We start from the raw sequence: 27,368 nt of genomic DNA, 5'->3' as shown, positions 1-27,368 counted from the left end.
AAGGGCAGGACCATTTGTTTGTAACTTAGACCCCTCATTCTTTCCAGAGAGATTTGTGCAACTAAGAGACACACATCTATGCAAACACAGAGGAATTCAAGATAAAAAGGGATGAGAACCGTAAAGAAAAAGCAAGGAGAGAAGAGAGTTCTGGGAACCAGGGAGGACGTGGTGGTGGCATTTGAGCCTCTGTTAAGCCCAGACAGTAAGAGTCACAGAATTTTCCATAGCTGACAGGGGGAGTTTTACCAACTCAGGAGAGGATTAGATTCGAGGAAGTGCTTGCCAGGGCATGTTTTCATCTTTTATGTAAGTGCTCTGTCTCTGCAAAGCCCCAGGGCCCGTGCCATTGGTGTATCAGAGGACACAGAGAGGCTCCTTTAAAGGGGGCCAGAGAGGGAGCTCTCCTGACCAATACAACATGACTACGACAGATAGTCTTAAAATTTCTTTAGATGTGTATAATATATCCGAAGCCGAGACTATCCACAAAACATAAACATAAGAACCGATTACGAATCAGTAAATGGAAGAACACCACAGATTGCCATCAAATAGGAACACAATGAAAATGAATTAGTCGTAAACTATACTAAAATGAAAGCCACGGGTTTGTGGATTTATGATTTGCACTCAGATGAGAACAATTAATAAGAGTACTTTATCTTAACTATCAAACTGTTTTTTTCAATGTGCTTCAGGTATTGGCTCTGTAACTTGAGCTGTCTACCTCATCAAACAGAATTATATATAGCCCAAATGATTTAAACAGTGACGTAAAGCTAAACACGGAACTTGTTTATACCCAAGAGCTTATAAGTGCCTGAACAGAATTGAGTTCGTGAAAAAAATAAGATGAAAAAATTTTTTTATTGATATTGATGAGTTTCCAGGAGATGACAGACAGACGCTGCAGGGACAGAGGTGGGAAAGAGGAAGGCTGGGGCGGTTGCTGAGGGCTGGCCTGCATCCACCTGTGTGGGGAGCCCCCCCGCCCCCACCAGGAAGGCAGCCCTGGGCCCGTAGAGTCCGTAACCACGCCCACTGCCCACCCCCTCCCTGTAGGCCGTTGAATGGTACTGTTTCATTGTTTGAAATAACCCAGGTTCCATAAAAAATAAATAAAAAGGAATAACCCATGTCCTTGACAATTAGGTTCTCCATTTCCTTAAATCAAGCCTCATCTCATGGCCATTTTTTTTTTTTTTTACAGAGACAGAGTCACAGAGAGGGATAGATAGGGCCAGACAGACAGGAACAGAGAGAGATGAGAAGCATCAACCATCAGTTTTTCATTGCAACACCTTAGTTGTTCATTGATTGCTTTCTCATATGTGCCTTGACCGTGGGCCTTCAGCAGACCGAGTGACCCCTTGCTCGAGCCAACGACCTTGGGGTTTGACCTTTTGCTCAAACCAGATGAGCCTGTGCTCAAACTGGCGACCTTAAGGTCTTGAACCTGGGTCTTTCTGCATCCCAGTCCGACGCTCTATCCACTGCACCACCGCCTGGTCAGGATCATGGCCATTTTTATAAATAAAAGAGGAATTAGCATTTAGAAAGAGAGGCAACCAGCCAGGAAATAAAAACACCTTTTAAGTACTAGTGACCTGAATTTCTGAAAAATTATTGAACCACATAGAAATCCATTTCTAAAATCCCAACCCCCTTTGTAAATCCACAAAACCAAGCTAGTCATGGAAACTTCTAGTATCTGATGAGAAAGACATCCATAAAATCAATAGCTATTATTTATTAGGCACCAAATATATAGCAGGCACTGTGCCAAGTGCTTAACCCACGATTGGCATAAAGAAAAGATCCACTTGGTGACTCTGCACTGTCATGAGAAGTCCTCTCCAGCCTGCTCCCAGCCCCAAGTCTCAGGTCTCCACTCCTGCCCCGAACTGTCTGTCATCTCCCCCCCGCCTGGAGTCTACTCTTCACCCATCCCAGTTCTCACCGGTTGTGGCCCTTCAGGCCCCAGGCCCAGCGGGAAGGGGCACCGGCCCTCCCGTGCAGAACCCCCTCTGGTGTGCTCCTAGGGTGTTGGTCCACAGCACTGCATTTGAGTTTCTGACCCAGAGTTTAAAAGTTTGAAGGATCATCTATCTCAGAGTCTGAGTTGTTGAAGTAAGAAACATCCAAACCTGTAGAGACATTTTATAAGGGTATTTGAGCCAAACTGACGATAATTGTCCAAATACAAAAATCTCAAACGGTTGAGAAAATGCTCAGGAGCATGGCAGTTTTTCAGATTATTTTATACATCAGAATCATAGGAGGAGCTGTGAGAGGGGTTACATGAAATCCATGGTGACAAATTAAGGGGGTGGGAGAAAGCAAAGCGGGGGAATGGCTGGGATTGGATAAAAAGATAATAGACACATACTTCTTCTACGTTGGTGGGTATAGGATAGTCACAATGAATGTTTACAGCCAGAGAGATGGCATTTTGGGGACAAGATAACGATGAGGTGTTCTGTGGCCTTGTGCCCTGGTCAGCTGTTGTGGCCTAGAGTCTAAACACAAAGATTGCTACGACAGGTATGTTATCTTAGATGCAAAAAGACAAAGACAAAAGACAGGCTCACCTGAGGTCAAGACTGACCTTTCTCAAGGAAGCTGCAGGCCGAGGCCATGACCTCTTCTCGTTAGGGATTCTCATGTTCAGACCATCCTACCTGGTTACTTGTGGTCTCTGAGTTTGCAAGGCCCACCATGCAGGCCTCCTCGGAGCTTGTCAGGTGTAGTGTGTGGCCCCTTTCTCATCCACAGAGTTCAGTCTTCAATTTTCAGATGAAACACACGGGCCCAGGGAGCTGTAGGGGGACAGTCCTGGCCACAGGCCATCTGGGGGACATGGTTGTCCCAGTCTCCTGCTCTTCCCACCACCCAGTTTAATCTTTTTAGCTAAGAACAACGCTTGATCATTTATAGGTAAGAACTGACACATTGGAGAGACTATACAATCTGTAGCCACAGCCAGATGGTCCTTAATAAAACATTAATAAAGCAAAAGCAGATGGCATTAATAAGGTATTATACAAACATGCCCGAGAGCCATCAAAAGCATTTTTTCTGGACCTCCTCCTAAAAATGGAGAATATATCAGACAAGACCAAAAAAATTTTTTTAAAGGAGGGAAAATCAGCCTCTAAATTGTGATCTGATAATATGTTTTTGGTTCTTGTAGCTATTTTGGATAATAAAAGATTTTAAATGTAATGTTATCCCAATGACAAAGCTTTAGTGGAAACAGAAGGGACGTCCTACAAATTCCTTTCTTCTTGGCAGTCCAGCTTAAAACCAGGATACCTCATTTCCCCACTTTCTTAGAAAAAGAGATTTCTGGATGGCATGAAAAGTAATATATATCTATATCTATATATTTTTTTCATTTTTCTGAAGCTGGAAACAGGGAGAGACAGTCAGACAGACTCCCGCATGCGCCCAACCGGGATCCACCCGGCACACCCACCAGGGGCGATGCTCTGCCCATCCTGGGTGTCACCATGTTGCGACCAGAGCCACTCTAGCGCCTGAGGCAGAGGCCACAGAGCCATTCCCAGCGCCCGGGCCATCTTTGCTCCAATGGAGCCTTGGCTGCGGGAGGGGAAGAGAGAGACAGAGAGGAAGGTGTGGTGGAGGGGTGGAGAAGCAAATGGGTGCTTCTCCTGTGTGCCCTGGCCGGGAATCAAACCCGGGTCCTCCACACGCTAGGCCGACGCGAAAAGTAATATATTTTTAATATCAGTGCAACAGAAATGATTAGACTGGACTCCAGGAGTAGTTGTAGAAGTCACTCTTCCAGAGAACTTTTAAGAATAGAGGAAATACCAACCTGCTTTGAATAAGTATTAGTTTACTTGAAAGTGAAAAGTTGGACTTTTGTTTAAATGTTTGACTTCCTCCCAAAATTTACCTGTCAGGCAGTATTCTAAAGCTTGGACTAAGATCTGAGTTTAAATCCTTGGTATGCCAGATTTGTAAGATGCCTCCAGGATTTAGTGTTTTTCTTCTGTAAAATAGGAATAATTATACTCTTTGGATCGGTACAGAGAGTCAACAAAATAATATATATAAAGGACCATGCTGGACACAAGCATTCAAAAAGTGTAGCCATACGATGAACCTGGTGTCCCCTGTTCTAAGCTGAAAGAAGCAGAGTTGTGAAACAATTAGTGGTTTCCTTTCGGTAATCCTTCCATAGCTCTTTCAACTTCTTGATCACACCCTGCTATCCAGAAGAGATCTGTATCAACGTTTATGCCCGAATGTCATTATGTTTGGCAGTGTGACTTCCCTTGGGGATATTTAGGTGTGAAGCCTGTTTCTAATTCTGAAACAGGAGGCTAGTCTTTGTGGAGGGAATGTCTGGCATTACCCTGTGAGGGCAGGGTTCCTAGTGAGGAGGGAGAAGTGAGAAACGGAACCTGGGAAGCTCCCAAGCATACTTGTTTCACTCACCTGGGTCCTTCTTTGCAAGGTCCCAAGCAGACTAGTTTTTGTGGGATGCATTTTTTTTAAAGACTTATTTATTCATTATAGAGAGGGGGGGGGAGAGAGAGAGAGAGAGAGAGAGAGAGAGAGAGAGAGAGAGAGAGAGAAGGGGGGAGGAGCAGGTAGCATCAACTCCTATATGTGCCTTGACCAGGCAAGCCTAGGGTTTTGAACTGGCAACCTCAGCGTTTCCAGGTTGATGCTTTATCCACTGTGCCACCACAGGTCAGGCAAGGGATGCATTTTCTGACAGCTTTCCTTCCCAGGTAAGAATTACTGGGTTCTGCAGGGGAGGAACACAATTTTACCTACACTCAAGGTTCTTCTGGCTGGTCTAATAATCAAATAAACAGGAGACAGATTAGCAAGAGAAAATAACCAAATTTATAGGCAGAGACCCCGCATGTAGGAGAGTCTCCGTGATACAAAGAGTGATTGATATAGAAGACATCTTGAGCTAGGGATGAGGTCATGCACCTTGGGGGCTTCCAAGGGTCATTGCAGGATGATAAGAAGAATAGTAAATAGAAGTTTATCCTGTTCGATAGATAGATCAAAAGAAGTTATCTGTGTTAATAGCGTATTACGGGCAAGGCCTCTAATTCAAGTTCACCTAGGTAGGTAAAGGAAGGGGTAGAATTTCCTCTTGAGCCTGAGGATAAAGTTGCCTTTAGCTCAAGGTAGTCTGCATACCACCGAAGCACATCTTGGGGGGACTTGCTCTGAGCCCCCACAGCTCTTTTCCAGCCTTTCCACAGGCAGCTCCACTAGTACTCAGCTGTGAGCCCCCAGGGGCAGGGCACGGCTCTATGTAAGTACACAGTGGGCACTAGATGATGACTGTGAAATGACGGGAATTCCAGGGACCTGGAAACCCCATAATGGCAGCCCCCATTTTCCGGTATCTACCAGGCTGCAGACTGATCACAGTGACCACATGAGTTAGGTGCTATCATGTCCACTTTACAGATGAGGAAACTGAGGCATGGAGGAAGAGTAACAGCGAATGGGAGGTCAAGATGAGACTCAACTTTAGTGCTTTTGTCAACTCCCAAATCAGGAAACAGCCAAGTCTTAATAAGCGGTCCACTCTGACATGCATTTGCCTGTTTGGTTGGTTTTTGGTGTTTGTGTTAGAATTCTCCAGAGAAACACAACCAACAGGCTACATCTCTACAGATATACAGAAATAGCTGTATAGATAGAGGAAATTTCCTGGGAAAAAATTTTCTCTATATATCTGTACAGATATCTATGTATCTACATATATATCTATATATCTACATGTAGCTATCTACATATATATGCATATATATGTATGTATATGTGTATATCTATATAGGTATATACCTATATATCTGTATATAGATGTATCCTATTGGTACTCTTTGGTTCTCTCTATAGGTGCTTACATCTATCTATATATGGGGAGAATTATTATAGGAATTGGCTTTCATGATTCTGGAGATTGAGAGTCCCACAGTCTCCCATCTCCCTGCTTAAAAACCAGAAAAGCCCCTGACCTGTGGTGGCGCAGTGGATAACGCGTTGACCTGGAAACGCTGAGGTCACTGGTTCAAAACCCTGGGCTTGCCTGGTCAAGGCACATATGGGAGTTGATGCTTCCTGCTCCTCCCCCTCTCACTCTCCTCTCTAAAAATGAATAAATTAAAAACAAAACAACAACAACAACAACAACAACAAAACCCCAGAAAAGCCAGTGGTATAATTCAGTTCAACTCTAACGATCAGAGAACCAGGAGCAGCAAGATCTGAGGACAGGAGGAGACGCATGCGCCAGTCAGGTGGGGAGACCACATCCCTGTGCTCTACCTGCTTGTTCCGCGCAGGCCCGAAGGGATTGGAGGATGCCCGCTGCCTTGGTGAGCACATCCCCCTCCTCCACCTGCTTGTTCCGCGCAGGCCCGAAGAGATTGGAGGATGCCCGCTGCCTTGGTGCGCGTGTCTCCTTCACTCCGCCTGCAGATTCAAGTGCTAATCTCTTTCCAGAAACACCCTCGCACGTGCATCCAAAAATAATGTCCTGCCTGCTGTCTGGTCATTACTCTAGTGAAGTTGACACATAAAATTAACCATCACAGTATTGATGTTTTTAATATGAGATTAGCATAGGAAGACAGATGGCTTTACTTTCAGAAAGTAAGCCTACTTGAATCGTGACGTCCCATTTCCTACCGGCTGTCTAGATCCCTTGGAGAAAACCATCCTTCTCACTGACAGGTGCAGTTCTTCTTATTGGAAAGAATGAAGCTTAAATATTTCAAAGTATACTATTAGGGAAAAAAAAATCTACCTTTACCAATAGTTTGAAACAAAGTAAACTCTGCCAGGCGATCCAAGGTGCCCAGAGTGGGCAGAATTCGACGTCTGGACCTGTTCGCTCTTCTGTGGTTCAGACCAACAAATTTACTGTACTGGTGCTTTTAGCAAGCAGTCAAGATTGAGTCAGGTGCCAAGATAATTTTTCCTTGCCAAGTTGCTTTTTATTCCATTGCAGTTAGCCTTTTTAAAGAACCTTACCAATAACAAATGTGTATACAATTCCACACTCCTCCACAGCCAATTAAAACTCAGCTGAGAAGATTCATCTGTAATAGTTGTAATTGATGAAAATACACCCTCACTCTGTCACCTGTCTCTCCATGTTGTCTTAGATATCCTTTAAATCAGGTGTAGGAATAAGCAAGGTTTAATTTGTTTTTATAGTATGTGTTATCTAATCTGATAATAATTTATTTAAACTAGCCTGACCAGGCACAGTGGATAGAGTGTCGGACTGGGATGTGAGGACTGAGGTTGGAAACCCTGAGGTTGCCGGCTTGAGTGCGGGCTCATCTGGTTTGAGCAGGGCTCACCAGCTTGAGCCCAAGGTCTCTGGCTTGAGCAAGGAGTCACTTGGTCTGCTGTAGCCCCACGGTCAAGGCACATATGAGAAAGTAATCAATGAACAACTAAGATGCCGCAATGAAGAATTGATGCTTCTCATCTCTTTCCCTTCCTACCTGTCCCTATCTGTGCTTCTTTCTGTCTCTGTCTGTGTCACATACACACACAAAAGTTATTTAAACTAAAAACAGGTAGCTGTCTGCGTTTCCCTAACTGGGATTACATGAAAGTTCTGAGCTGGCCAGTACGCTTTTCGCCTCTAAAAGCAATTCGAAGGTGAGTCTGCTACTGCTGTCAGAAACCCACTTTCTCTTTTTCTCTCCTGGGTTTGAAGTCTACATTTTCTAGCTTCTGTTGTGGTCAGGAGGGCCATGTGACTGATTTCTGGGCAAAAAGAAGTGTCAGGCCTATGACAGTCTCCCATGAGGGAGCCTCCAGGTTCTCTCCTGCTCTGCCTGCTGATCACACCCGTGCCCAGCCAACCTTGGCAGCCTTGGGAGGAACTGGCAGGGCCGCCATCAGCCTGGTTTCTAACGGGCCGGAGACACCCTCCTCCACCCCCTCCTCCCCCACTCAGGGAGGACATAGAGAGGTAAATTAAATCGGTTAAAAATATAGATATGTCGGCCCTGGCTGGTTGGCTCAGCGGTAGAGCGTTGGCCTGGCGTGCAGGGGACCCGGGCTCGATTCCCGGCTAGGGCACATAGGAGAAGCGCCCATTTGCTTCTCCACCCCCCCTCCTTCCTCTCTGTCTCTCTCTTCCCCTCCCGCAGCCAAGGCTCCATTGGAGCAAAGATGGCCCGGGTGCTGGGGATGGCTCCTTGGCCTCTGCCCCAGGCGCTAGAGTGGCTCTGGTCGCAGCAGAGCAACGCCCCGGAGGGGCAGAGCGTCGCCCCTGGTGGGCGTGCTGGGTGGATCCCGGTTGGGCGCATGCGGGAGTCTGTCTGACTGTCTCTCCCCGTTAACAGCTTCAGAAAAATACAAAATATATATATATATGTGTGTGTGTGTGTCAATATGTGCCAAATTTTATTTCAATTTTTCAGTAGCTATGGTCGACTGAGAAGCAGTCAGTATAGTAAAAAGATAAAATTATACACAGGTGGAAAATTTTAGGCTCAACTTACAAGTGACATGATGTGAAAAGTGACTATTAAAGGAAAGGAAACTAACTTTTATGAAGGGCCTACAACATGTCGGGTGCTTTTCAAACAGCTTCTCTTTCATCTCATGGCAACACTATAAGTAATTTTTAAAAGCGAAGTTAAAAATTTGCCCACGGTCACTCAGCTGGTGAGTAGTCGCCTGGGTTTGACCCAAAGCTGATCAGGCGCAGCCTGTGTGTTCTTCAAGGCGGTGCACCGAGAAGCGTGCGCAGGGATCTCACTGTGGTTTTAATGTGCATTTCTCTGATGATTGGTGACACTGAGTATCTTTTCATGTGCCTATTGCCATCTCGTTGTGCTCTTTGGGGAAATGTCTGTTAAGTTCCCCTGCCCGATTTTTAATTGGATTGTTTCTTTCAGGGAGATTCTGGACTTATCAGGGGGATCACTTCATAAATCATATGTCTTGACCACTACACCCCACACCTGAAACTAATATCATATTGAATGCCATCTGTAATGGAAAAATAAAAGAGTACAGATTTCTCCAAAAGTGGCTCCCCAAGAACTAGGAAGTGATTATGGCAGCCCTACAGAGCTGGTGCGTTAAGATGTTCCGTTATGAAATATACCCCATTCGTGAATTTGATCACACTTTGCTGGCCTTTACAAGTTGGTTACTCATTAAAGATCCAGGGATAGTGTAGGGCAGTGGTCGGCAAACTGCAGCTCGTGAGCCTCATGCGGCTCTTTGGGCCCTTGAGTGTGGACACAAAGGCCAGCTTAGGAGTACCCTAATTAAGTTAATAACAATGTACCTACCTATATAGTTTAAGTTCAAAAAACTTGGCTCTCAAAAGAAATTTCAATCGTTGTACTGTTGATATTTGGCTCTGTTGACTGTTTGCCAAACACTGTAGGGGACACACGACTCCCCATCGATGGGTTTCAGAAGTCCCGTAACTTGAAACATTGCTTTTAAAAAGATTCAATATATTTTATATAAACTAAGACTTGTTCGTCCTATGACCACCCCAGTTTATCTCCTGGGAAATTCAGTTCCCATACAGCTCCATTTTCCTAAAGGGGCATATCTACAGAGAAGTGGGATTACTGAGGTTTGATGTTCTCTTCTTATTCACTTTATTTTCTCACTGGGCTAAAAGTTCCCATCTTGTATTTGTTCATCTATGTCTTCAAATGCTTTTATTTCATGACAATAAACACGGCTCAAAAATAAAACAGAAAAGCGGAGACCCTCAGTTAGGGCTTTGCCAGAATCCTCCTGATCCTGCCGCCATGGGACAAGGGCAGTAGCCCTGGAGAAGGGGAGAGGGAGGAAGAGGGAGGTAGAAGAGGGGAGGGGAACGGAGGGGATCTCTGGAGAAGGGGAGAGGGAGGAAGAGGGAGGTGGAAGAGGGGAGGGGAATGGAGGGGATCTCGTTACACATAATTCATCCCTCCTTCCCAACACACTCAGGTGTGTTCAAACACTGCTTGGTGATGTGACTCATGGGGTTTCCTGTTCTCTGTTCTGAAGAGTGTGTACTATCTGGTAGTTTAAAAGTTGAGATGGTATCAAATGATGTGTTTAAACCTTGGCTTTTTCTCTTCCTGGCTGGGTGGGCTTTCCAGCTTGTGCCTCATTTTACTTATGTGTAACTTGGACCTGCAACCGGTTGCTGTGAGAATTAGATGAGCCAATCACTGCACGTAACATACTCAGAACCATGCTTGGCGATGGTAAATCGAAAATGCTATATAAATATTAGCTGCTGATCTGATCACTAACTTCCTTAGGCATTTAATTGAAAGGCAATGAACAGGACAAAAAGAATGAAAGAATCTGAAGCCACTGGAGTAACTGTTACACCAGAAAGCCCATGCACTCTCAGTTATAAGGGGTAACCTGTGCAGACAGAGAACTGGGCTGGTGGGATGGGAACCTCATGAACATGCTGTTTATGAGGATGTCCTTAAGATTAATGGCCCATGTGAGGAGGTAGTAATCTCTGATAGCAAGCCAGAGTCATCACTAAATGATTTTATAAAGATTGAGAACCACTAGCCTACATGAAATGTCGCTTGATGGGGCCAGGAAAGTGATTCATTTTTTTCTTTCAATACCTAATCTCTTTGGGAAGGCAGGGGGCCTCAAGAGGACCACAATTCTCCGCGATTTCTATTCACTCACTCATCCAACAACAAGTGTGCACCTACCTGTGCCAGGCACTGCGAAGATGAGTGAGACTCACAATTTAGTTGGAGAACAAACAGGAGGATACTTTAATTAATTAAACAACTATGTACTGACTACCACACTTCGAGTACTATTGATATTAGGTGCTGGGTAGAGTGAACAAAACAGACAAAAGACTGCCCGCATGGAGCTGACATTCCAGGGAAGGGAAAGATAAACTCCCGAATGGTATGTAGGTATGTAGGTATATAAGGATGGTATGTACATATAATCTATTAGATGGTGATCAGTGCAAAGGAGAAAAATAAAGCAGGAGAGAACTAGGAATGTTCCTGGAGGTTGGTGAGCTGCCTGTTAATTTGAATACAGATGGTTTCTGACTTAGCATGAGGTGACTTAACCATTTTTCTACTCTACGATAGTGTGAAAGCAATATGCAATCAGTAGATTGATTTATATCTAGGACTGTGCAGCAGTAGGACACTCTCTGGTGATGCTGGGCTGTGGCAACCAGCCACAGCTCCTAGTGAGTCACACCATCGCCAGGGTAAACAGTCCTCACCATACAGTGTATTATTCGATGATTCTGCCCAACTGGAGGCTGATGCAAGTGTTCTGAGCATGTTTAAGCTAGTTAGACTAAGCCATGATGTTTGGTAGGTTAGGTGTATGAAATGCATTTTCAACTTAAGGTATTTTCAGTTCATTCAGGGGTCTCAAACTCGCGGCCCGCCCACCAATTTTGTGCGGCCCGCAGACTAATCAAACTTCGTGGATTAGTCTGCGGGCCAGTCTGAGGGCCGCACAAAATTGGTGGGCGGGCCGCATGCAGCCCGCGGGCCCGAGTTTGAGACCCCTGATTCTAGATGTAGCCCCATCTTAAGTTGAGAAGCATCTAGAATCGGGGACGGCCTTAGTGAAATACGAGGATGTGGGGTAACTGTCATCTAGTGATATACTGAGCACGTGGGGCCCAGGGGGAGAGCCCTGTCTCTTCCCCGGCCCTGTTGAAGAGAGCAACAAAACTCAATACACCTGAGCATAAGTTCTCAGAGGGCAGACATTTATTTTCTCTCGTGCATTGGTACAGACTGAAGAAATAAATGTAAGGTTGAAGGCAGTCAATCAGCAAGCACCCGCTGGGCACCAACTATGTTCACACTCGTTCATTTGGTATGTGAGATGCTGGCTTCTGTCCTCGAGGAACTCGGAATACAGTTACATGAGTTATTAATGAGCGTCAGGACTCAGTGTAGCACAGTCACAGCACGAATCCGGACACTCCCAGGCACGGACATGAGAGGCTGTCCCTCAGGCTAGAGAGGCCTCGGTGGGACCGCGAAGCCACAGTGCCAGTCCACGTCCCACTGCCGTGGCGGGTCCAGGCCATTTCCCGGCGCAGCGCCCGAGCCACTGTGCTGCGGGCGGGAGGGGAGCCCCTGGGGCGCAAGCGGCCGGCTCCGGGGCAGTCCCCCAATAAAGGGAACCTTCGGGCAGGTCTCAGGGGAGCCCCTGGGGCCAGCCCTGGGGCGCAATCGGCCGGCTCCGGGGCAGTCCCCCAATAAAGGGAGCCTTCGGGCAGGTCTCAGGACGCAGCCGGCCGTCCCCGGCCCCGTCTCGGCTGCATCCCGGCCCTGGCCCCTCTGCGCCCGGTGGCTCACGGATCCGGGCTGCCGCGCCCGCCCCGCCAGGCCCTCCCGCTGCCCCGGCCGCCCTGCTCAGGGGGCGGGGACGAGCAAAGGTCCGCCGACCGGCCCTCTGAGCCCCCGCCCCCGGCCCGCCCCCCTGGGCTTCCTAGACACGGGCCCGAGCGGGGCGTGGAGCGCGGATCGCGCGCCTTCTGGGACCGGGTTGCGGGGACCGAGCTGCGGGCGCGGAAGGTGAGTGCGCCGGGCTTCGTCTGCTGCGGCTCCTGTGGGTGCCCGGTGTGGCGTCCCGCTGCGGGAGCGGGTCCGCGCGGCGCTCTCCTGTCTGGGACACCTCTCCCTGTCCCTCGATGGGAGGCGGGCCGTCGTCCCCCCGCAGCTGCACAGCTGGCCGCGTCGCGCCCTCCTCTCCCCTTCACTGCCCCCGTCCCCTGCGCTCCCCGATCCCGTTCCCATCCCCCTTCCCGCTGCCACTTCCTCCCCTGCTTGTTGCAAGGGCAGCTGGTACCTCCGTCTTCCCGCGCCACCACCCCTTCCCCACTCCTTCATTCTTTGTTCCGGCCTCCCCTCCGGGTGTGCGGGAAAGGCCGCCGCAGACCTGGGATTCAGTCTGTGCGCGGGAACGAGCCGCATCCGCCCGCCCAGGTCTGGATGGGGAGAAGGCCTGGACACCTGGTGTTCTCCGCGGGGGGTGGGAGGCCATCACAGCCGCCCGCCGGGCTTCCTGGGGCCCGCACGTGTGGACTTCAGATCCCCCGGGAGCCCGCTTCCCACCCGCACCCGCGAGGTGAAGACGGGAGGGCGCTCGGGGCAGAGCGTGCTAACACCTCGCTCTGAGACCACTCTGTGTTCAAGGGCGTGAGTGCGAGGGGGGGAGGCGGGTGTCTGACGCCCCTACCCTCGGGAGGCAGGTTGACAACCGAGTCGGGGCCGAATGAAACAAGTGCTGCGAGGTCAGAGACAACAACTGAATACATTAGTCAATGAATTGGTTTCAAAATCCACCACCAACGTGCTCCTTCCTCTGTGGAAGGAAAACAGCCGGGAGAAGTTGAGCCCAGGCAATTAGAGAGATCTGAGAAATACAGTTCACCTCCCAGCTGCAGCCCCGGAGCTCGTTTGCTTTTAGAGGAACCTGTATAGTTTCCAGAAGTGCTTTTCTTTTTTGAATCCTAAAGGGGAGCAGAGGGGTCTTTTCTAGTTTTAATCGGTCTCTCTTTTGTTATCCCCTGCACCTCCCGAAAGCCATTGCTGCTTCATCCTGACTCTTTTTTTCTAGCTCAGGCCTGTCTTGTGACCATTTTTTTTTTTAATTTCACACACTGATTTTTATTTGAGAAAGAAATGATAGGGTACGTGGTCTTTAATTTGCCTTATTATAAAAGTGATCCCAGGTGCTGGGCCGTAAGCACCGAAGGCAGAAAAGGATGACACCTGTTCAGCAGACTGTTGCACTTGGTTATGGAGAACACTGAAGATAGTTCAGAATGCACTGCAGTTACTGTGAGACGGTGCAGCACTGTCTCATTTCCCTGGGTGGTGAGGAAATAGCGTGTTCCATAGCCATGGGTTGTGCTTTCGCCGTAACTGAAGTTGACCCTTTCAAGCACGCTTTCTTCCTTGACAAAATGAGTCATTTGTAGCCCAAATTAAAAAAAAAAAAACAAAGAAACAAGGGCATCAACAGAGCAGGGTGGTCATGGTTCAGGCTGGGGAGGCAGGTCTGGGTTGGAATCTGGGCTCGGCATTAATTCTTTTTAATTTTATTTATTTTTTAGTGAGAGGAGGGGAAGCAGAGACAGACTCTCGCATCTGCCCGGACCTTGATCCACCTGGCAAGCCCACTAGGGGGCGATGCTCTGCCCATCTGGGGCACTTGCTCTATTGCAACAGGAACCATATTTTAGCGCCTGAGTCAGGGGCCAATGGACCCATCTTCAATGCCCGGGCCAACTTTCCTCCAGTGGAGCCTTGGCTGCGGGAGGGGAAAAGAGAGACAGAGAGAAAAGAGAGCAGGAAGGGTGGAGAAGCAGATGGGTGCTTCTGTGTGCCTTGACCAGAATCGAATGTGGGACATCCACACGCTGGCTGGTGCTACCACTGAGCCAACCGGCCAGGGCTCAGCATTAATTCTTAATGTGACACTTAGTTCCTTCTCAGAACACATTTAGAGTTGAACAAGTTGGGTTTGTTGCTTGTCACATGGAGGGAGACCTCATACCATGGGGAAGCCCGGGGTTTCTCAGTATATGGGTGTTAGAAGTTAAAGGATTTGGGCTTGGAGGTGATTTGGGGGAGAGTTTAGGAGAACAAGACCTCGCTCTGATGGATGCTGCCAGGAAAGGGAGGAGATTGTATTGAGTATCTTCCTAAATCTTTCCCCAAAGGAGGGCAGAGTAAACCTGCGGTTGGCCAGGAAGCAGCAGACACCCAGTAGCCAGGATTGGTGGAGATAGTGGGGGAGTTTGGTCATTGTTGTGGTTCGGACAGGGTTCATATTTGGTCTGTGGTCAGATAAGATCATGAGAGGTCTTGTTTCTCTCTTGATTTGTCACGACCAGTGTGGCCTGGCCTGATGTCGCTGTTCTGTGACATTGTTCATGTTCACCAGGAAAAAGCCAGGCCGGCCCCTTGCAACACCAGCGCTGAGAGTGCCAGGCCAGTTTCCAGATGTCAGAGCTGCTACTTTTTTTTTCTTGTGATATTGGGCAATTTCTTTGAACATCTTTGAACTTCAATTTCCACATCTGTAAAATGTGCCAATGTCTACTTGGGTCGTTGTGAAGAGTAAGTGAAGAAATGCGTGGAGAGGATTTAGCCCAGTGCCTGGCACACAGAGTAGGTAGTTAGTATGCAGTTACCCCTACCCCTTCTTGATCTAGTTTGTTTATTTATTTATTTATTTATTTTCCCTTCTTGTATTTTTCTGAAGTTGGAAACGGGGAGGCAGTCAGACAGACTCCCGCATGTGCCCGACGGGATCCACCTGGCACGTCCACCAGGGGGCGATGCTCCGCCCATCTGGGGCATTGCTCTGTGGCAACCAGAGCCATTCTAGTGCCTGAGGCAGAGGCCACAGAGCCATCCTTAGTGCCCTGGCCAACTTTGCTCTAATGGAGCCCTGGCTGTGGGAGGGGAAGAGAGAGACAGAGAGAAAGGAGAGGGGGAGGGGTGGAGAAGCAGATGGGCGCTTCTTCTGTGTGCCCTGGCCGGGAATTGAACCTGGGACTCCCGCATGCCAGGTCGACCGCTCCACCACTGAACCAACCGGCCAGGTCCAATCTAGTTTATTTTGATGTGGAGGTTTCTTCCCTAGAACTGTTTGAGCAGAGGTCTGGTGATCAACCAGAGCTGCTCCACAGGAGAATCTTGAATTGGATACTAGAAAGAACTGGGTCCTTTCCAATTCAAAGATTTGATGCTCTGTCCCTCTGAATCCATCTTAAGAATGGACACTAGTTATTATAGGATATTCTCATGCAATTGTTCCCCTGGCAACTATTTTTTAGGCTTCTTTGCTCCAGAGCCCACGGCACCACTGGGCCACATGCTTTTCTGACTTTGTGTCATCTTGCTTTCTCGGTCTTTTCCCTAGAGGTGTCCTGTCCGGGAGTCTGATTCAGGCTTGCATATCCTCACCACACTGACTGCGCTGCTCTGAGTTCGGCTTTGAGCTGGGAAGCCAGAAGGCAGGCGAGTAGGGACTATTTGCTGATCGAGTTCTGAGGGCCCAGTGTGAGATCCCTGGGTCTGGTCAGCCACGAAGTGCAGTGGGTTTTGGGCCATGAGCATTTGAGCCAGATCTTTCCTGGGGCCATTTTCATCTACTTTTGGGTGGGGACATTATGGATTTTGAAAATGAAATCTGATTTCTGGTTGAGATGTTTTTTGTGCTTAATTTAAGGCAACACGAGTTTTAGATCCTTCAGTTGGCCCTCGGCATATTGTTTAGTTTTTCTGGCCAGTTATTTCAGATATTTGAGAATGGTATTATAGCTTATTATCTCCCAAAGCCACGTGACAAACCACTGTATTAAATTTCTAGTCTGTATCCTACCTGATTTATTATATCAAATGTTCCTAGGAATAAAGAGAAAAAACAGTAGAAAATAGGCCAACGACATAGTTAAGAAAAAGAAATACGCAGGCTTTAAACAAAAGATGCCTCACTCCATTTGTATTAAAATAGAACTGTACTGAGATGCCATTTCTCACCTGTGAGACTGACAAAAATACAAACATTTGATAACACATTGTTGCTGAGACCGATTCTTCCAGATCTTATTGGTGGGACTGCAAACCCATACAGCCTGTAAATTCTAGCAGCGTTCACCCACCGATCTCGCAGTCTCTTCTAAAAGTCTCCCTTCAGGTGCCCTTGCCCATGTGTGAGGAAAACATACATTCAGGAGTGTGTAGTGTGGCATTTTTATAGTAACACGAGTGTAGAAATAACCCAAGTGATTGGCAGTGCAGGACAGATTAGGTAAGCAGTGGTATAGCCACGTGATGGCGTATGATGCAGCCACAGAGAAGGTGACAGCATGGAAAGAGCTCCGGGATAGATTGTCACATGACAGAAAGCAGGGCAGTGCGCAGACTCCTTTTTGCTGGTATCTGTATGAAGAAACATGGTGGGGGGAGGGAATGGGACCTGGGTAGAAATGGGATTTCTTGGTGTCTATCTTTATTTATTTTTTTTTACAGAGACAGAGAGAGAGAGGGATAGACAGGGACAGACAGACAGGAACAGAGAGATGAGAAGCATCAATCATTCGTTTTTCGTTGCACATTGCGACACCTTAGTTGTTCATTGATTGCTTTCTCATATGTGCCTTGACCACGGGCCTTCAGCAGACCGAGTAACCCCTTGCTCGGGCCAGCAACCTTGGGTCCAAGCTGGTGAGCCTCTGCTCAAACCAGATAAGCCTGCGCTCAAGCTGGCGACCTCAGGGTCTCGAACCAGGGTCCTTGGCATCCCAGTCCGACTCTCTATCCACTGTGCCACCACCTAGTCAGGCTGGTGTATATCTTTATACATAATTTAGACATGTGAGCCGTGAAAATATATCATGCATTCAAACAGTATTAAAAAGAAACCTCTAATTTAACTTCACAGGGAGATTATTCCCAGAGTTCCTTGATTGAATAAGCCCGAGTCTAATAAAAACCTGCAAAGCAATGGCCACCGCCATTAACTCTCCCTAAAGCGACCTCCCCTGTCAAGAAGGAAAATGGCTGTGTTTGATGTTAGACCAAACAAACAAACAAAAAAGTTGGTTTAGGAGTTCTGTCTCCATCCTCGAATCCCTCTGGGGAGAATTGGTGTTGGTGACCAAGGCTGTTCACAACAGATGGGTGTTGTGATGTTTTGCTTGTTTTTGAATGGCAGGTTTGATTTGACTTCTTCAGAGACCTGTTTGATCGGAAGGCAAGTTAGTGAACTAACTCCCTTTCGGGTTGTCCCAGAAAAGAAGCCATAGAAATAGAGATCCTGACACCAGTGGTAAACTGAGGCAGGTTCCGCTGTGGCTCCTTTCTTGGACAAGCAGGGTGAATTCATTCAGATCACTGGGGAGACCTTATTTTCTTGAAAGTTTTTGGCAAAGGGAATCTGTGTTTGGCGAAGGGAATCTTGCGCCTTCTCCTAGATACGCTCTCAGCAGGTACTGTGTTACTGTTCCCCAACGAGCGAGCCGCTTCCTCCTGGATTCCCGCTCTGGTAACTGGGTCCCTCGTCCTTGTCCTTTGTCCCTCCACACTCAAGAACCCTGTGCTCCCGTGCAGGAGCCAATCCCGAGCCTGCAAAGCGGCTCCAGGTCTGCCGAGGAGGTGGTGATGGGCATCTCCACACAAAACGACGTATCCTGGACATCAGCGCTGGCTGCTCCCCAGTCTGGCTTTGCTTTCTGTTCCGCAATCCCAGCGCCTCCCGCATCCTCCGGTGCTTGTCACCTGCTTACTGCCGCTGAGCCCACCCAGTGCGGCGTGGTTGCCGCCTGTCACCTGCTTACTGCCGCTGAGCCCACCCAGTGCGGCGTGGATGCCGCCTGTCACCTGCTTACTGCCGCTGAGCCCACCCAGTGCGGCGTGGATGCCGCCTGCCTTCTGTGGCCCTAGGCTCCTCTGTATTCGAATTTAGATGCCTTTTTCTCAGTTCATTCCTTGTAGCAATCTGCGCCAACATCCAGGTAAAACTTAGCTGCTTTCTTCTCCACCTGGCCACAAACTAGTAGCTCATTAAGGAGGAAAACTACTTTTTGTCTCTGTATTCTAAGTGCTTAAACACGGTACCTGTGTACTTAAGAATAATTAATGAATGAGTCAATAAATGTTTTGAAGAATGAATGAGTGGCCTATTGCATGTAGGACTCTTATGTTTAGTATAGTGAGAGATAAACTGATTAGAGAAGAGAACCGGAGCATACTTACCCAATTTTCCTTCTTTGCAGTTCGCTGTTTACCAGAAAGGCACTCTTTGCGTGTTTTATTTATTTATTTATTTATTTATTTATTTATTTTATTTTTTTAGTGACAGAGATGAAGACAGAGAGAGGGACAGATAGGGACAGACAGACAGGAAGGGAGAGAGATGAGAAGCATCAGTTCTTCATCGCAGCTCCTTAGTTGTTCACTGATTGATTTCTCATATGTGCCTTGACTGGGGAGTTCCAGCAGAGCGAGTGACCCCTTGCTCAAGCCAGTGACCATGGGGTCATGTCTATGATTCCACGCTCAAGCCTGCAACTCCGCTCTCAAGCTGGTGAACACATGCTCAAGCCAGATGAGCTCGTGCTCAAGCTGGTGACCTCGGGGTTTCGAACCTGAGTCCTCTGTGTCTCAGTCTGACGCTCTATCCACTGCACCACTGCCTGGTCAGGCACTTTTTGCATGTTTTAGAATCCCTTCCTTAAATAGTCATTCTAAATTGTTAATATACAAGAACAGGGTTAAGCAACAACACAGTAATCTAAGAAGATATTTTTAGAGAACTAGTGATAGGTAAGAGAAATGTTTTCTGATTTCCTAGAGGAGATTTATTACTTAATGTCTAAGACTGCTCCCAGCTCTCACATTGTGATTTTTAAAAAAAGATTTTTTTAATTGATTTTAGAGAGAGGGGAGAGAGAAAAAGGAGGGGAGGAGCAGGAAGCATCATCTCAGAGTAGTTGCTTCTCAAATGTGCCTTGACCAGACAACCCAGGATTTCGAACTGGTGACCTCAGCGTTCCAGGTCAGTGTTTTATCCACTGTGCCACCAGAGGTCAGGCACGTTGGGTGATTTTATTATCAATGTTATTGCCATACACCAGGGAACAAACACAAATAAAACACAGTTTTTGTTCACAAGACAGTTTATCCTTTGACCATGGATAGTTTTTTTTAAAAAAATCTTATTTTTGTTTGTGCTTTTTTAGGTAAGAATGCTTATATATGTGTGTGTAGACATGTATGTTAATGTATTGTGAATTGTTTATAACCTTCGCTCATGTTTATACTACAGTATAATTAAAACTTTATCTGTAAAAGTTTTTTATATAGTATTCTAGTTCTTTGTTACTTTGTTATAAATATTACAAGCTTTTTTTTCATTTGTCTTCCTAAAGGCCTTTTGCATTTACAATTTGTACAGATATTTGTATTTTTTCTAGCTTTTTATGGTTTCATTTTTTCCTCAGAAAAATAAATTGAATCCATTGAGAATTTGCTCTTTTGTATGGCATGAGGTCGGGATTTGGCTTTATTTCTTCCAGATGATTAGCCAATGGATCTAGCACCATTTATCGAATGGTCTCTAACTCATTCACTGAATATAGTCCTTTTTTATGTTACAATAGGGCATTTCTTTCTTCCTTCAGCTGAAGAGTGACTGGGCCTTTATTTCTGGGATTCTAAAACATGCAAAAAGTAACAGCTTAGGTACTTCCCACTTATAAATAGGGGGGAAATCCCAGAGTGTAGAGAGAAAGCACATCTGACTCTTCAGAGAAGTGGTCCTGAGTACGATCCAAATTGGGGTAGTCGGCATGTTGTTCAACAAATATTTCCAGGTCTCTACCTTCCAAATACTCAGTGTAGAATTGTATTTCCTGACCATTATGATTGGCTGAAGCTACGTGACTAATTCGAACAAATTGTGAGTAGCCATTTTGTGTGTCAGTTTGGGGCCAGAGCATTTAATTGCCTGTGTGAGACTTTCCCGAACTCTCTTTTCTTCGGGGTGATGACTGACAGTGCTGAGGATGGTGGCTGCCCCTTCGGTCTGGATCCCTGAAGGACCATGGTGGCAAAACTCTCCTGTCGTCCTAGTCTGGACATGTGGTGTGAGAAATAAATAAACCTTTGTTGTTATAAGCCACTAGGATTTCGAAGTTGCTTGTTTCTGAAGCATAACCTCGCCTATCCTGACTTCTACACATTATACCCTTTCAGTGTTGCAATTTGATTTCTTTGTCATCCACTGAACTCAGGCGAGAGGTTTTCCTAGAGAGAAGGTACTTTTTCCCATGTATACTGATTGATACTGGAAAGAAAATCAGGTAATTTTAGAAAAAAGTCACAAATGATAACTTCTTTAATTTGGGGGTAACGTTATTTTTTTTTTCCAGGTAATCTGGAGTTCTCAAAATGTTTGCCAAAGCAACAAGGAATTTCCTTAGAGAAGTCGATGACGGAGGCAACCTGATTGCAGTATCGAACCTGAATGACTCCGATAAGTTACAACTTCTAAGTCTGGTGACCAAGAAAAACAGATTCTGGTGCTGGCAGAGACCCAAATACCAGTTTTTATCTGTCAGTCTTGGAGATGTGCTTACGGAAGACCAAGCTCTGAGTCCAGGTACATTTCTTTTTCTTCTATTTCACAATCAGTTCCAGAACAGATGATGACGATTCTTCTAGAACACATGTTGCCTTGAGTGATGATAAGGTGATACCATTTGATATTTTTCTGTTTCATTGCCTACCATCTTCAAAACATCTTTTCTTCAAATGACTTAATTCTGCAGACCTGAACTGAAAGGTTATAGTTTAGGAAAAAATAGTATTGCAGTTTTGGATATAAAAGTGACATGCCCATTGTAGATGTTGTGACCACTCAACATCTGTGGAATTGACCTACCACCCAGAACTGGTTTGGTATTGCGGCTGATGATGCCGCCTATCTGTCAGGAGAGTGTGGAGTTTTATTACGCATGTAGTGAAACTTTCTGGGGAGAGCACGGCAGGCTCCCAGGCTGGACCATAAACAGCTAGAGTAAAGGGGGATCAGGAGATGGAGTCAGCTTTCATTGTGACAAGGAGGTGGGGTGAAGGTTCTTCTGCATGTCGGCTGGGGCTTGCAAAGGTTGAACTTCCTGTCCATGCCAATGGAGGGGGCACCTGGATTTCCTTGCCAGCTTGCCCAGATGTGGAACAGAAAGGGAAGAGAGCAGGCTTAAAAGCTGTCAGCAGTAAACATCAAAAATAGAGTCAGGGCCCTGGCTGGCTGGCTCAGTGGTAGAGCATCGGCCCCGAATGTAGATGTCCTGGGTTCGATTCCTGACCAGGGCACACAGGAGAAGCGCCCATATGCTTCTCCACGCTTCCCCCTCTCCTTTCTCTCTCTCTTCCCCTCCCGCAAAATTGGCCCGGGTGTTGAGGATGGCTCCATGGCCTCTGTCTCAGGCGCTAGAATGGCTCTGGTTGCAATGAAGCAACACCCCAGATAGGCCAACTGTTGCCCCCTAGTGGGCTTGTCAGGTGGATTCCAGTAGGGCATATGCCAGAGTCTGTCTCTCCACTTCCCAGCTTCCCACTTCAGAAGAAGAAAAAAAAAATGGTGTCATGCAGTCAGACTCCTTATTACCGTCAAGTATTTATAAACATAGACATGAAAATAAACCAACAAAAATTCTCCCATCAAGTGTTAATTCCCATTAATTCTTGGACTGTAGTCTGTTTTTCCTCTGCATCTAATTTTTTAAAAACAAAATTGGAAATATATTACATGTCAATTTTATATACTCCTTATTTTTTATTGAACCTTGTATAAGTGGTCCTTCATAAATTTAAATATTTTTAAATACTGTTTTCAACAAACACATACCGGTAGTATTTCTTTTTGTGTTTCTACTTTACTTTGCTTAACCATTTTAATTTAGTGCTTAATAAATAAGGCTGCAATGAACATTTTGATATGAATTTTTTTTTTTTTGTATTTTTCTGAAGTTAGAAGTGGGGAGGCAGTCAGACAGACTCCTGCATGCGCCCAACTGGGATCTACCTGCATGCCCACCAGGGAGTGATGCTCTGCCCATCTGGGGTGTTGCTCCATTGTAACTGGAGCCATTCTAGCACCTGAGGCAGAGACCATGGAGCTGTCCTCAGTGCCCGGGCCAACTTTGCTCCAATGGAGCCTTGGCTGCAAGAGGAGAAGAGAGAGACAGAGAGAAAGGAGAGGAGAAAGGGTAGAGAAGCAGATGGGTGCTTCTCCTGTGTGTCCTTGCCAGGAATCGAGCCTAGGACTTTCACACGCTGGGCTGATGCTCTACTGCTGAGCCAACCAGCCAGGGCCTGATTTGAACTTTTGTTTTTGTTTTTCCTTTAAGCAATTGCTTTAGCATAGATTCTTTTTTTAAAAATTGATTTTAGAGAGAGAGAAGTGGGGAGGGGGGAAACATCAATTTGTTATTCCATTTACTTATGCATTCATTGGTTGATTCTTGTATGTGCCCTGACCAGGGATTGAACCTGCAAACACGGTGTGTCAGATGATGCTCTAACCAAGTGAGCTACCCAGCTAGGGCTGCTGTAGATCGTTAAAGATAGAATTAATGCACAAAATGTTGGGAACTTTTGAAGGCTTTAGGTACCCATTACTACACTCCTTTGTGGAACATGATCATTATCAGCTCTTACTTATTGGACTAAATGTTGTCCAAGTCCTCCTTCAGTTCTAAAGTTCTCTAGTTTTGTGAGTGCCTCTCTACTAAAGGGCAGGAGAGAGAGAGGCGATAATGAGCTGACTTTCTTCCAGACCAGCATTCCAGCAGGGCTTTCCTCCACCAGCCTCATTATCAGAGCTGTCGAGCGATGGGTGAATGAATTGATACTCCTTTTATGTAATCTCCTCCAGCCCAAGAGAGATCATGGGCCCCTGAGTAATCAGAATTTCATCCCTCTGTGCTGTTGAAGTGCCTCTTTTGTGGTGTCCTGAAGAGTCATGAAGATGCATGTGAGATGGGTGAAGTTGGCTGTAGTCACTGCAGTGAAGGAGTGTCAATCATCTTAGGGCAGGGCTCACTCCTGGTTCTGTGTCCTGTTGGTATTAGGACTGTGACGAGAGAGGTCCTCTGCCTCGTCCGCAAGCAGATCCAGAATGCTTGCCCCTTTGTTATTTCCTGCCACTCGCAACAACGCTGGACTGTTCGCATTGCCCAGGGATGTGAAGGTTGGAGGAGTGGTGACGTGGTTGTTGTCCAGTGGTGGCCTGTTGGTTTCCTTGTTCCTTCCCTTCCCCCAGCAGCAGCTGATGACTCGAGACAGAAGTGTGCACAAATGACATCTCTTTGGAGGTGTATCAGAGTGGCTTTTTGGAATACCATAGATAGTCTCGGTTGTCCTCACCTGCTGTGGGGTCTGTTCTTAGGGACAGAGTCTCCAGGAACGGTAATAACCTTATTGAGACCAAAACTGTGACTTGAAGATAGAATTTCTGTCTATGTAGCACTTTTTACAGTCTAGGACTGCCCTGTTTATTAGAAATGACATCGTTGGCCCTGGCTGGTTGGCTCAGCGGTAGAGCGTCGGCCTGGCGTGTGGAAGTCCCGGGTTCAATTCCTGGCCAGGGCACACAGGAGAAGCCCCCATCTGCTTCTCCACTCTTCCCCCTCTCCTTCCTCTCTCTCTCTTCCCCTCCCACAGCCAAGGCTCCATTGGAGCAAAGTTGGCCCAGGTGCTGAGGACAGCTCCATGGCCTCTGCCTCAGGCACTAGAATGGCTCCGGCTGAAACAGAGCAACACCTCAGATGGGCAGAGCATCACCCCCTGGTGGGCACGCCAGGTGGATCCCAGTCAGGCGCATGCGGGAGTCTGTCTGACTGCCTCCCTGCTTCTAACTTCGGAAAAATGCAAAAAAAAAAAGACAATGTTTTGGCCTAAACCCCATGCATAGACTGAGTACCCACTGTGTACCAGGCCTAACATACATACTTTACATCCATGGACTTGAAACAGAATCCAGCAGGTGGCTGTTATTAATTATCTCTAAATTATGTATGCGAAGCCTGAGGCTCAGGGAGATGATTATCACCTGAGGTCCCCTGCTGGGAATATCAGTAAGAAAACCTTGAAGTCTAACACTGCTCTGTGCTGCTTCCGAAGGCATTTCCTCCACCTTCTGTATTCTACAAGGTGCGAAGAGAAAAAGGTTTTGAATTAGGGGCATTTTCACAGGCCTCTTCTTTTTGCTGGTAATGGTAAGAAGATGATTCTCTGCTTTGTAAATGTCAGAGATAATGAATGGTTATTAAGGAATGGATTTTCTTGCCTGGAGGGAAAGAAATACAGGTGTTGGGGGCAGTGAGTGAGTGGAAAGAAAGAAGCCTGTCAGACTCCAGGTGGATTTGAATCTTTTATGAAGTACCAGGAGGGCCTTGGGTCAGGGAGATAGAAAAAGCCAAGCGTGAAGTTCCTAAGAGACGCTCAGTGTATGTTAGGGAGTGATGATGACAGAGTAGTTTTATGGTGGCATTTGGGTGGATTAAAAATCCAAGCAGTAGAAATATGGGATAGTAGAAATATGCTGGCAGTTCAAGCATGAGATCACCAGGTGTGTATCTTGAGTGTTGAGATAAGAAGGGCAGAACTCGAAGGCAGGCAGTCAGTAGCGATCACCTGGATGTGACCAGATGAGGCTCACGGCAGCTCCCAGGAGACTTGATGGAGGCTAGGACACCAGGGGGGTGGTAGCATCTTCCTTAGCGTCTGGGGAGCCGGGAGGAAGAGTGGAGAGTCTGGGGCTGTGTGTTCAGGATGGGTCTGAGGGAGGACAAGGGCCACGCCCACTGGCTAGAGGGAAGACGGAGATACAGAGCTGCACGTGACAAGGAGTTGTGTAACCGGGTAGAGGTCAGATATAAACCGATAAGCCTGGGAGGGGAATTATGTGCAGGGAGATGGTAATGAAGGTCAGGAGCCTGGTGGGTGGGCAGGGGAGATCCCCAGGGATAAACCCAGGTGGCCAACCTGCTAGATACTGAGTAAGGCTGGCCATTCGAGTGTGTGTCCTGGGCTGGGCATGCTGTTTTTTCTCTGTTCATGTCATCTTTGTCTAGTCTCTTCACATTGGAAAAGCACACATTTAAAATGTCCTCTTTCTTCACCAGGATGGTAGTTAAATGGGTATTACTTTAAAAATACTCATTAATTCTTCAGATACTGTATGTGTGCCTGTTTATACATGTATGTATTGGAAGGGAAAGTTGAAAAACCAGACAGGCACAGAGGAGAGCCCCCGGCCACCCGTTCACGCCGGCTCTCAGGTGACGCCCAGGTGTGCGGGCGCCATTCTCCTTCGCCCATACACGCGACCTGGTGGCCCCCTCCCGTTGTGGAGGCAAGCCTCACGTTTCCCACCATCTCCGCAGGACTGGAAGGCTAGGTGACCTACAGCAGTGGTCCCCAACCCCCGGGCCGCGGACTGGTACCGGTCCGTGGGCCATTTGGTACTGGTCTGTAGAGAAAGAATAAATAACTTAAATTATTTCCGTTTTATTTATATTTAAGCTGAACGATGTTTTATTTTTAAAAAATGACTAGATTCCCTCTGTTACATCTGTCTAAGACTCACTCTTGACGCTTGTCTCGGTCACGTGATACATTTATTCGTCCCATCCTAAAGGCCTGTCCGTGAAAATATTTTCTGACATTAAACCGGTCCATGGCCCAAAAAAGGTTGGGGACCACTGACCTACGGCACAGAGGTGGTCGTACCGTCATCAGATTCCCTTGCATGTCTCATTCACTCCAGTGGTCGTGGAGTCGGACTTTGTGAAATACGAGGGCAAGTTTGCAAACCACGTGAGTGGAGCCATCGAGACGGCGCTGGGGAAGGTCAAGCTGAACGTTGGCGGCAAAGGCCTGGTGGAGAGTCAGTCCTCGTTTGGGACCCTGAGGAAGCAGGAGGTGGACTTGCAGCAGCTCCTCGGAGACGCCGTTGAGAAGTAAGGGGAATTTTGTTTGGCGCTTTGGATTTTGCCGCGTCTCACATTTAAAGTTGAGTCTTTGTAAAAGGTTGACCAATGGCAACTTGGCAAATCAACAAATATTATGCAATGCTTGTGCTGAAACTTAAATTTTTTTTTTTTAAATTACGGTTGACATAGTGATCCAGTTTTACTCTTTTGCATGTTATATTAGTTTCAGGTTGTACAACTGAGTGATTAGACCATACTGTATATGTAATTTATGAAGAGATCATCCCAATATGTTTAGTACCCATCTGCCACCAAACGTAGTTATTACAATATTAGTGGCTACGTTCCCTATGCTGTGCTCTACATCTCTGTGACTGTTTTTTACTGGCAATTTGTACGTCTTAATGTCTTCCCCTTTTTCACCCAGCCCTCCAACTCTCCATCTGGCGACCATCAGTTTGTCTCTGTAGCTTATGAGTTTGTTTCTGTTTTGCTTGTTCACTTATTTTTCTAGATTTCACATGTAAGTGAAATGATAATGGTATTTGTCTTTTTGTGTCTGACTTATTTCCCTTAGCGTGAAATACCCTCTAGAGATCCATCCATGTTGTTGCAAATGGCAAGATTTCATTCTTTTTCGCAGCTGAGTAATAGTCCATTGTATAGAGGTAGCACATCTTTATCCATTTGTCTGCCAGTGGACACAGGTTGCTTCCATAGATTGGCTCTTGTAAATAATGCTTGAAATGAACATAGGGGTGCATATGTCTTTCCTAATTAGTGTTTTGGATTTCCTCAGATAAATACCCAGATGTGGAATTGCTGGGCC

At 46.7% G+C, this 27,368-nt stretch overlaps 1 protein-coding gene across 2 annotated transcripts in view; it reads left to right on the top strand.

Moving 5' to 3' along the window:
- Window positions 1-12,490: 12,490 nt before the first annotated feature.
- Window positions 12,491-27,368, top strand: part of GSDME (gasdermin E) — a 48,593-nt gene continuing 33,715 nt past the window's right edge. For both annotated transcript variants that reach the window (XM_066240018.1, XM_066240019.1), the window contains exons 1-3: window positions 12,491-12,596; window positions 20,972-21,201; window positions 26,374-26,566. In XM_066240018.1, coding sequence (XP_066096115.1) covers window positions 20,991-21,201; window positions 26,374-26,566 — 404 coding nt within the window. In that variant the 5' untranslated portion in view covers window positions 12,491-12,596; window positions 20,972-20,990. The remainder of the gene's footprint in view (window positions 12,597-20,971; window positions 21,202-26,373; window positions 26,567-27,368) is intronic.

Source organism: Saccopteryx bilineata, chromosome 7 (genome assembly GCF_036850765.1).
Source record: "Saccopteryx bilineata isolate mSacBil1 chromosome 7, mSacBil1_pri_phased_curated, whole genome shotgun sequence".
Taxonomy (NCBI): Eukaryota; Metazoa; Chordata; class Mammalia; order Chiroptera; family Emballonuridae; genus Saccopteryx; species Saccopteryx bilineata.
The sequence above is the reverse complement of the archived record's forward strand: the minus strand, read 5'-3'. Positions and strand labels throughout refer to the sequence as shown.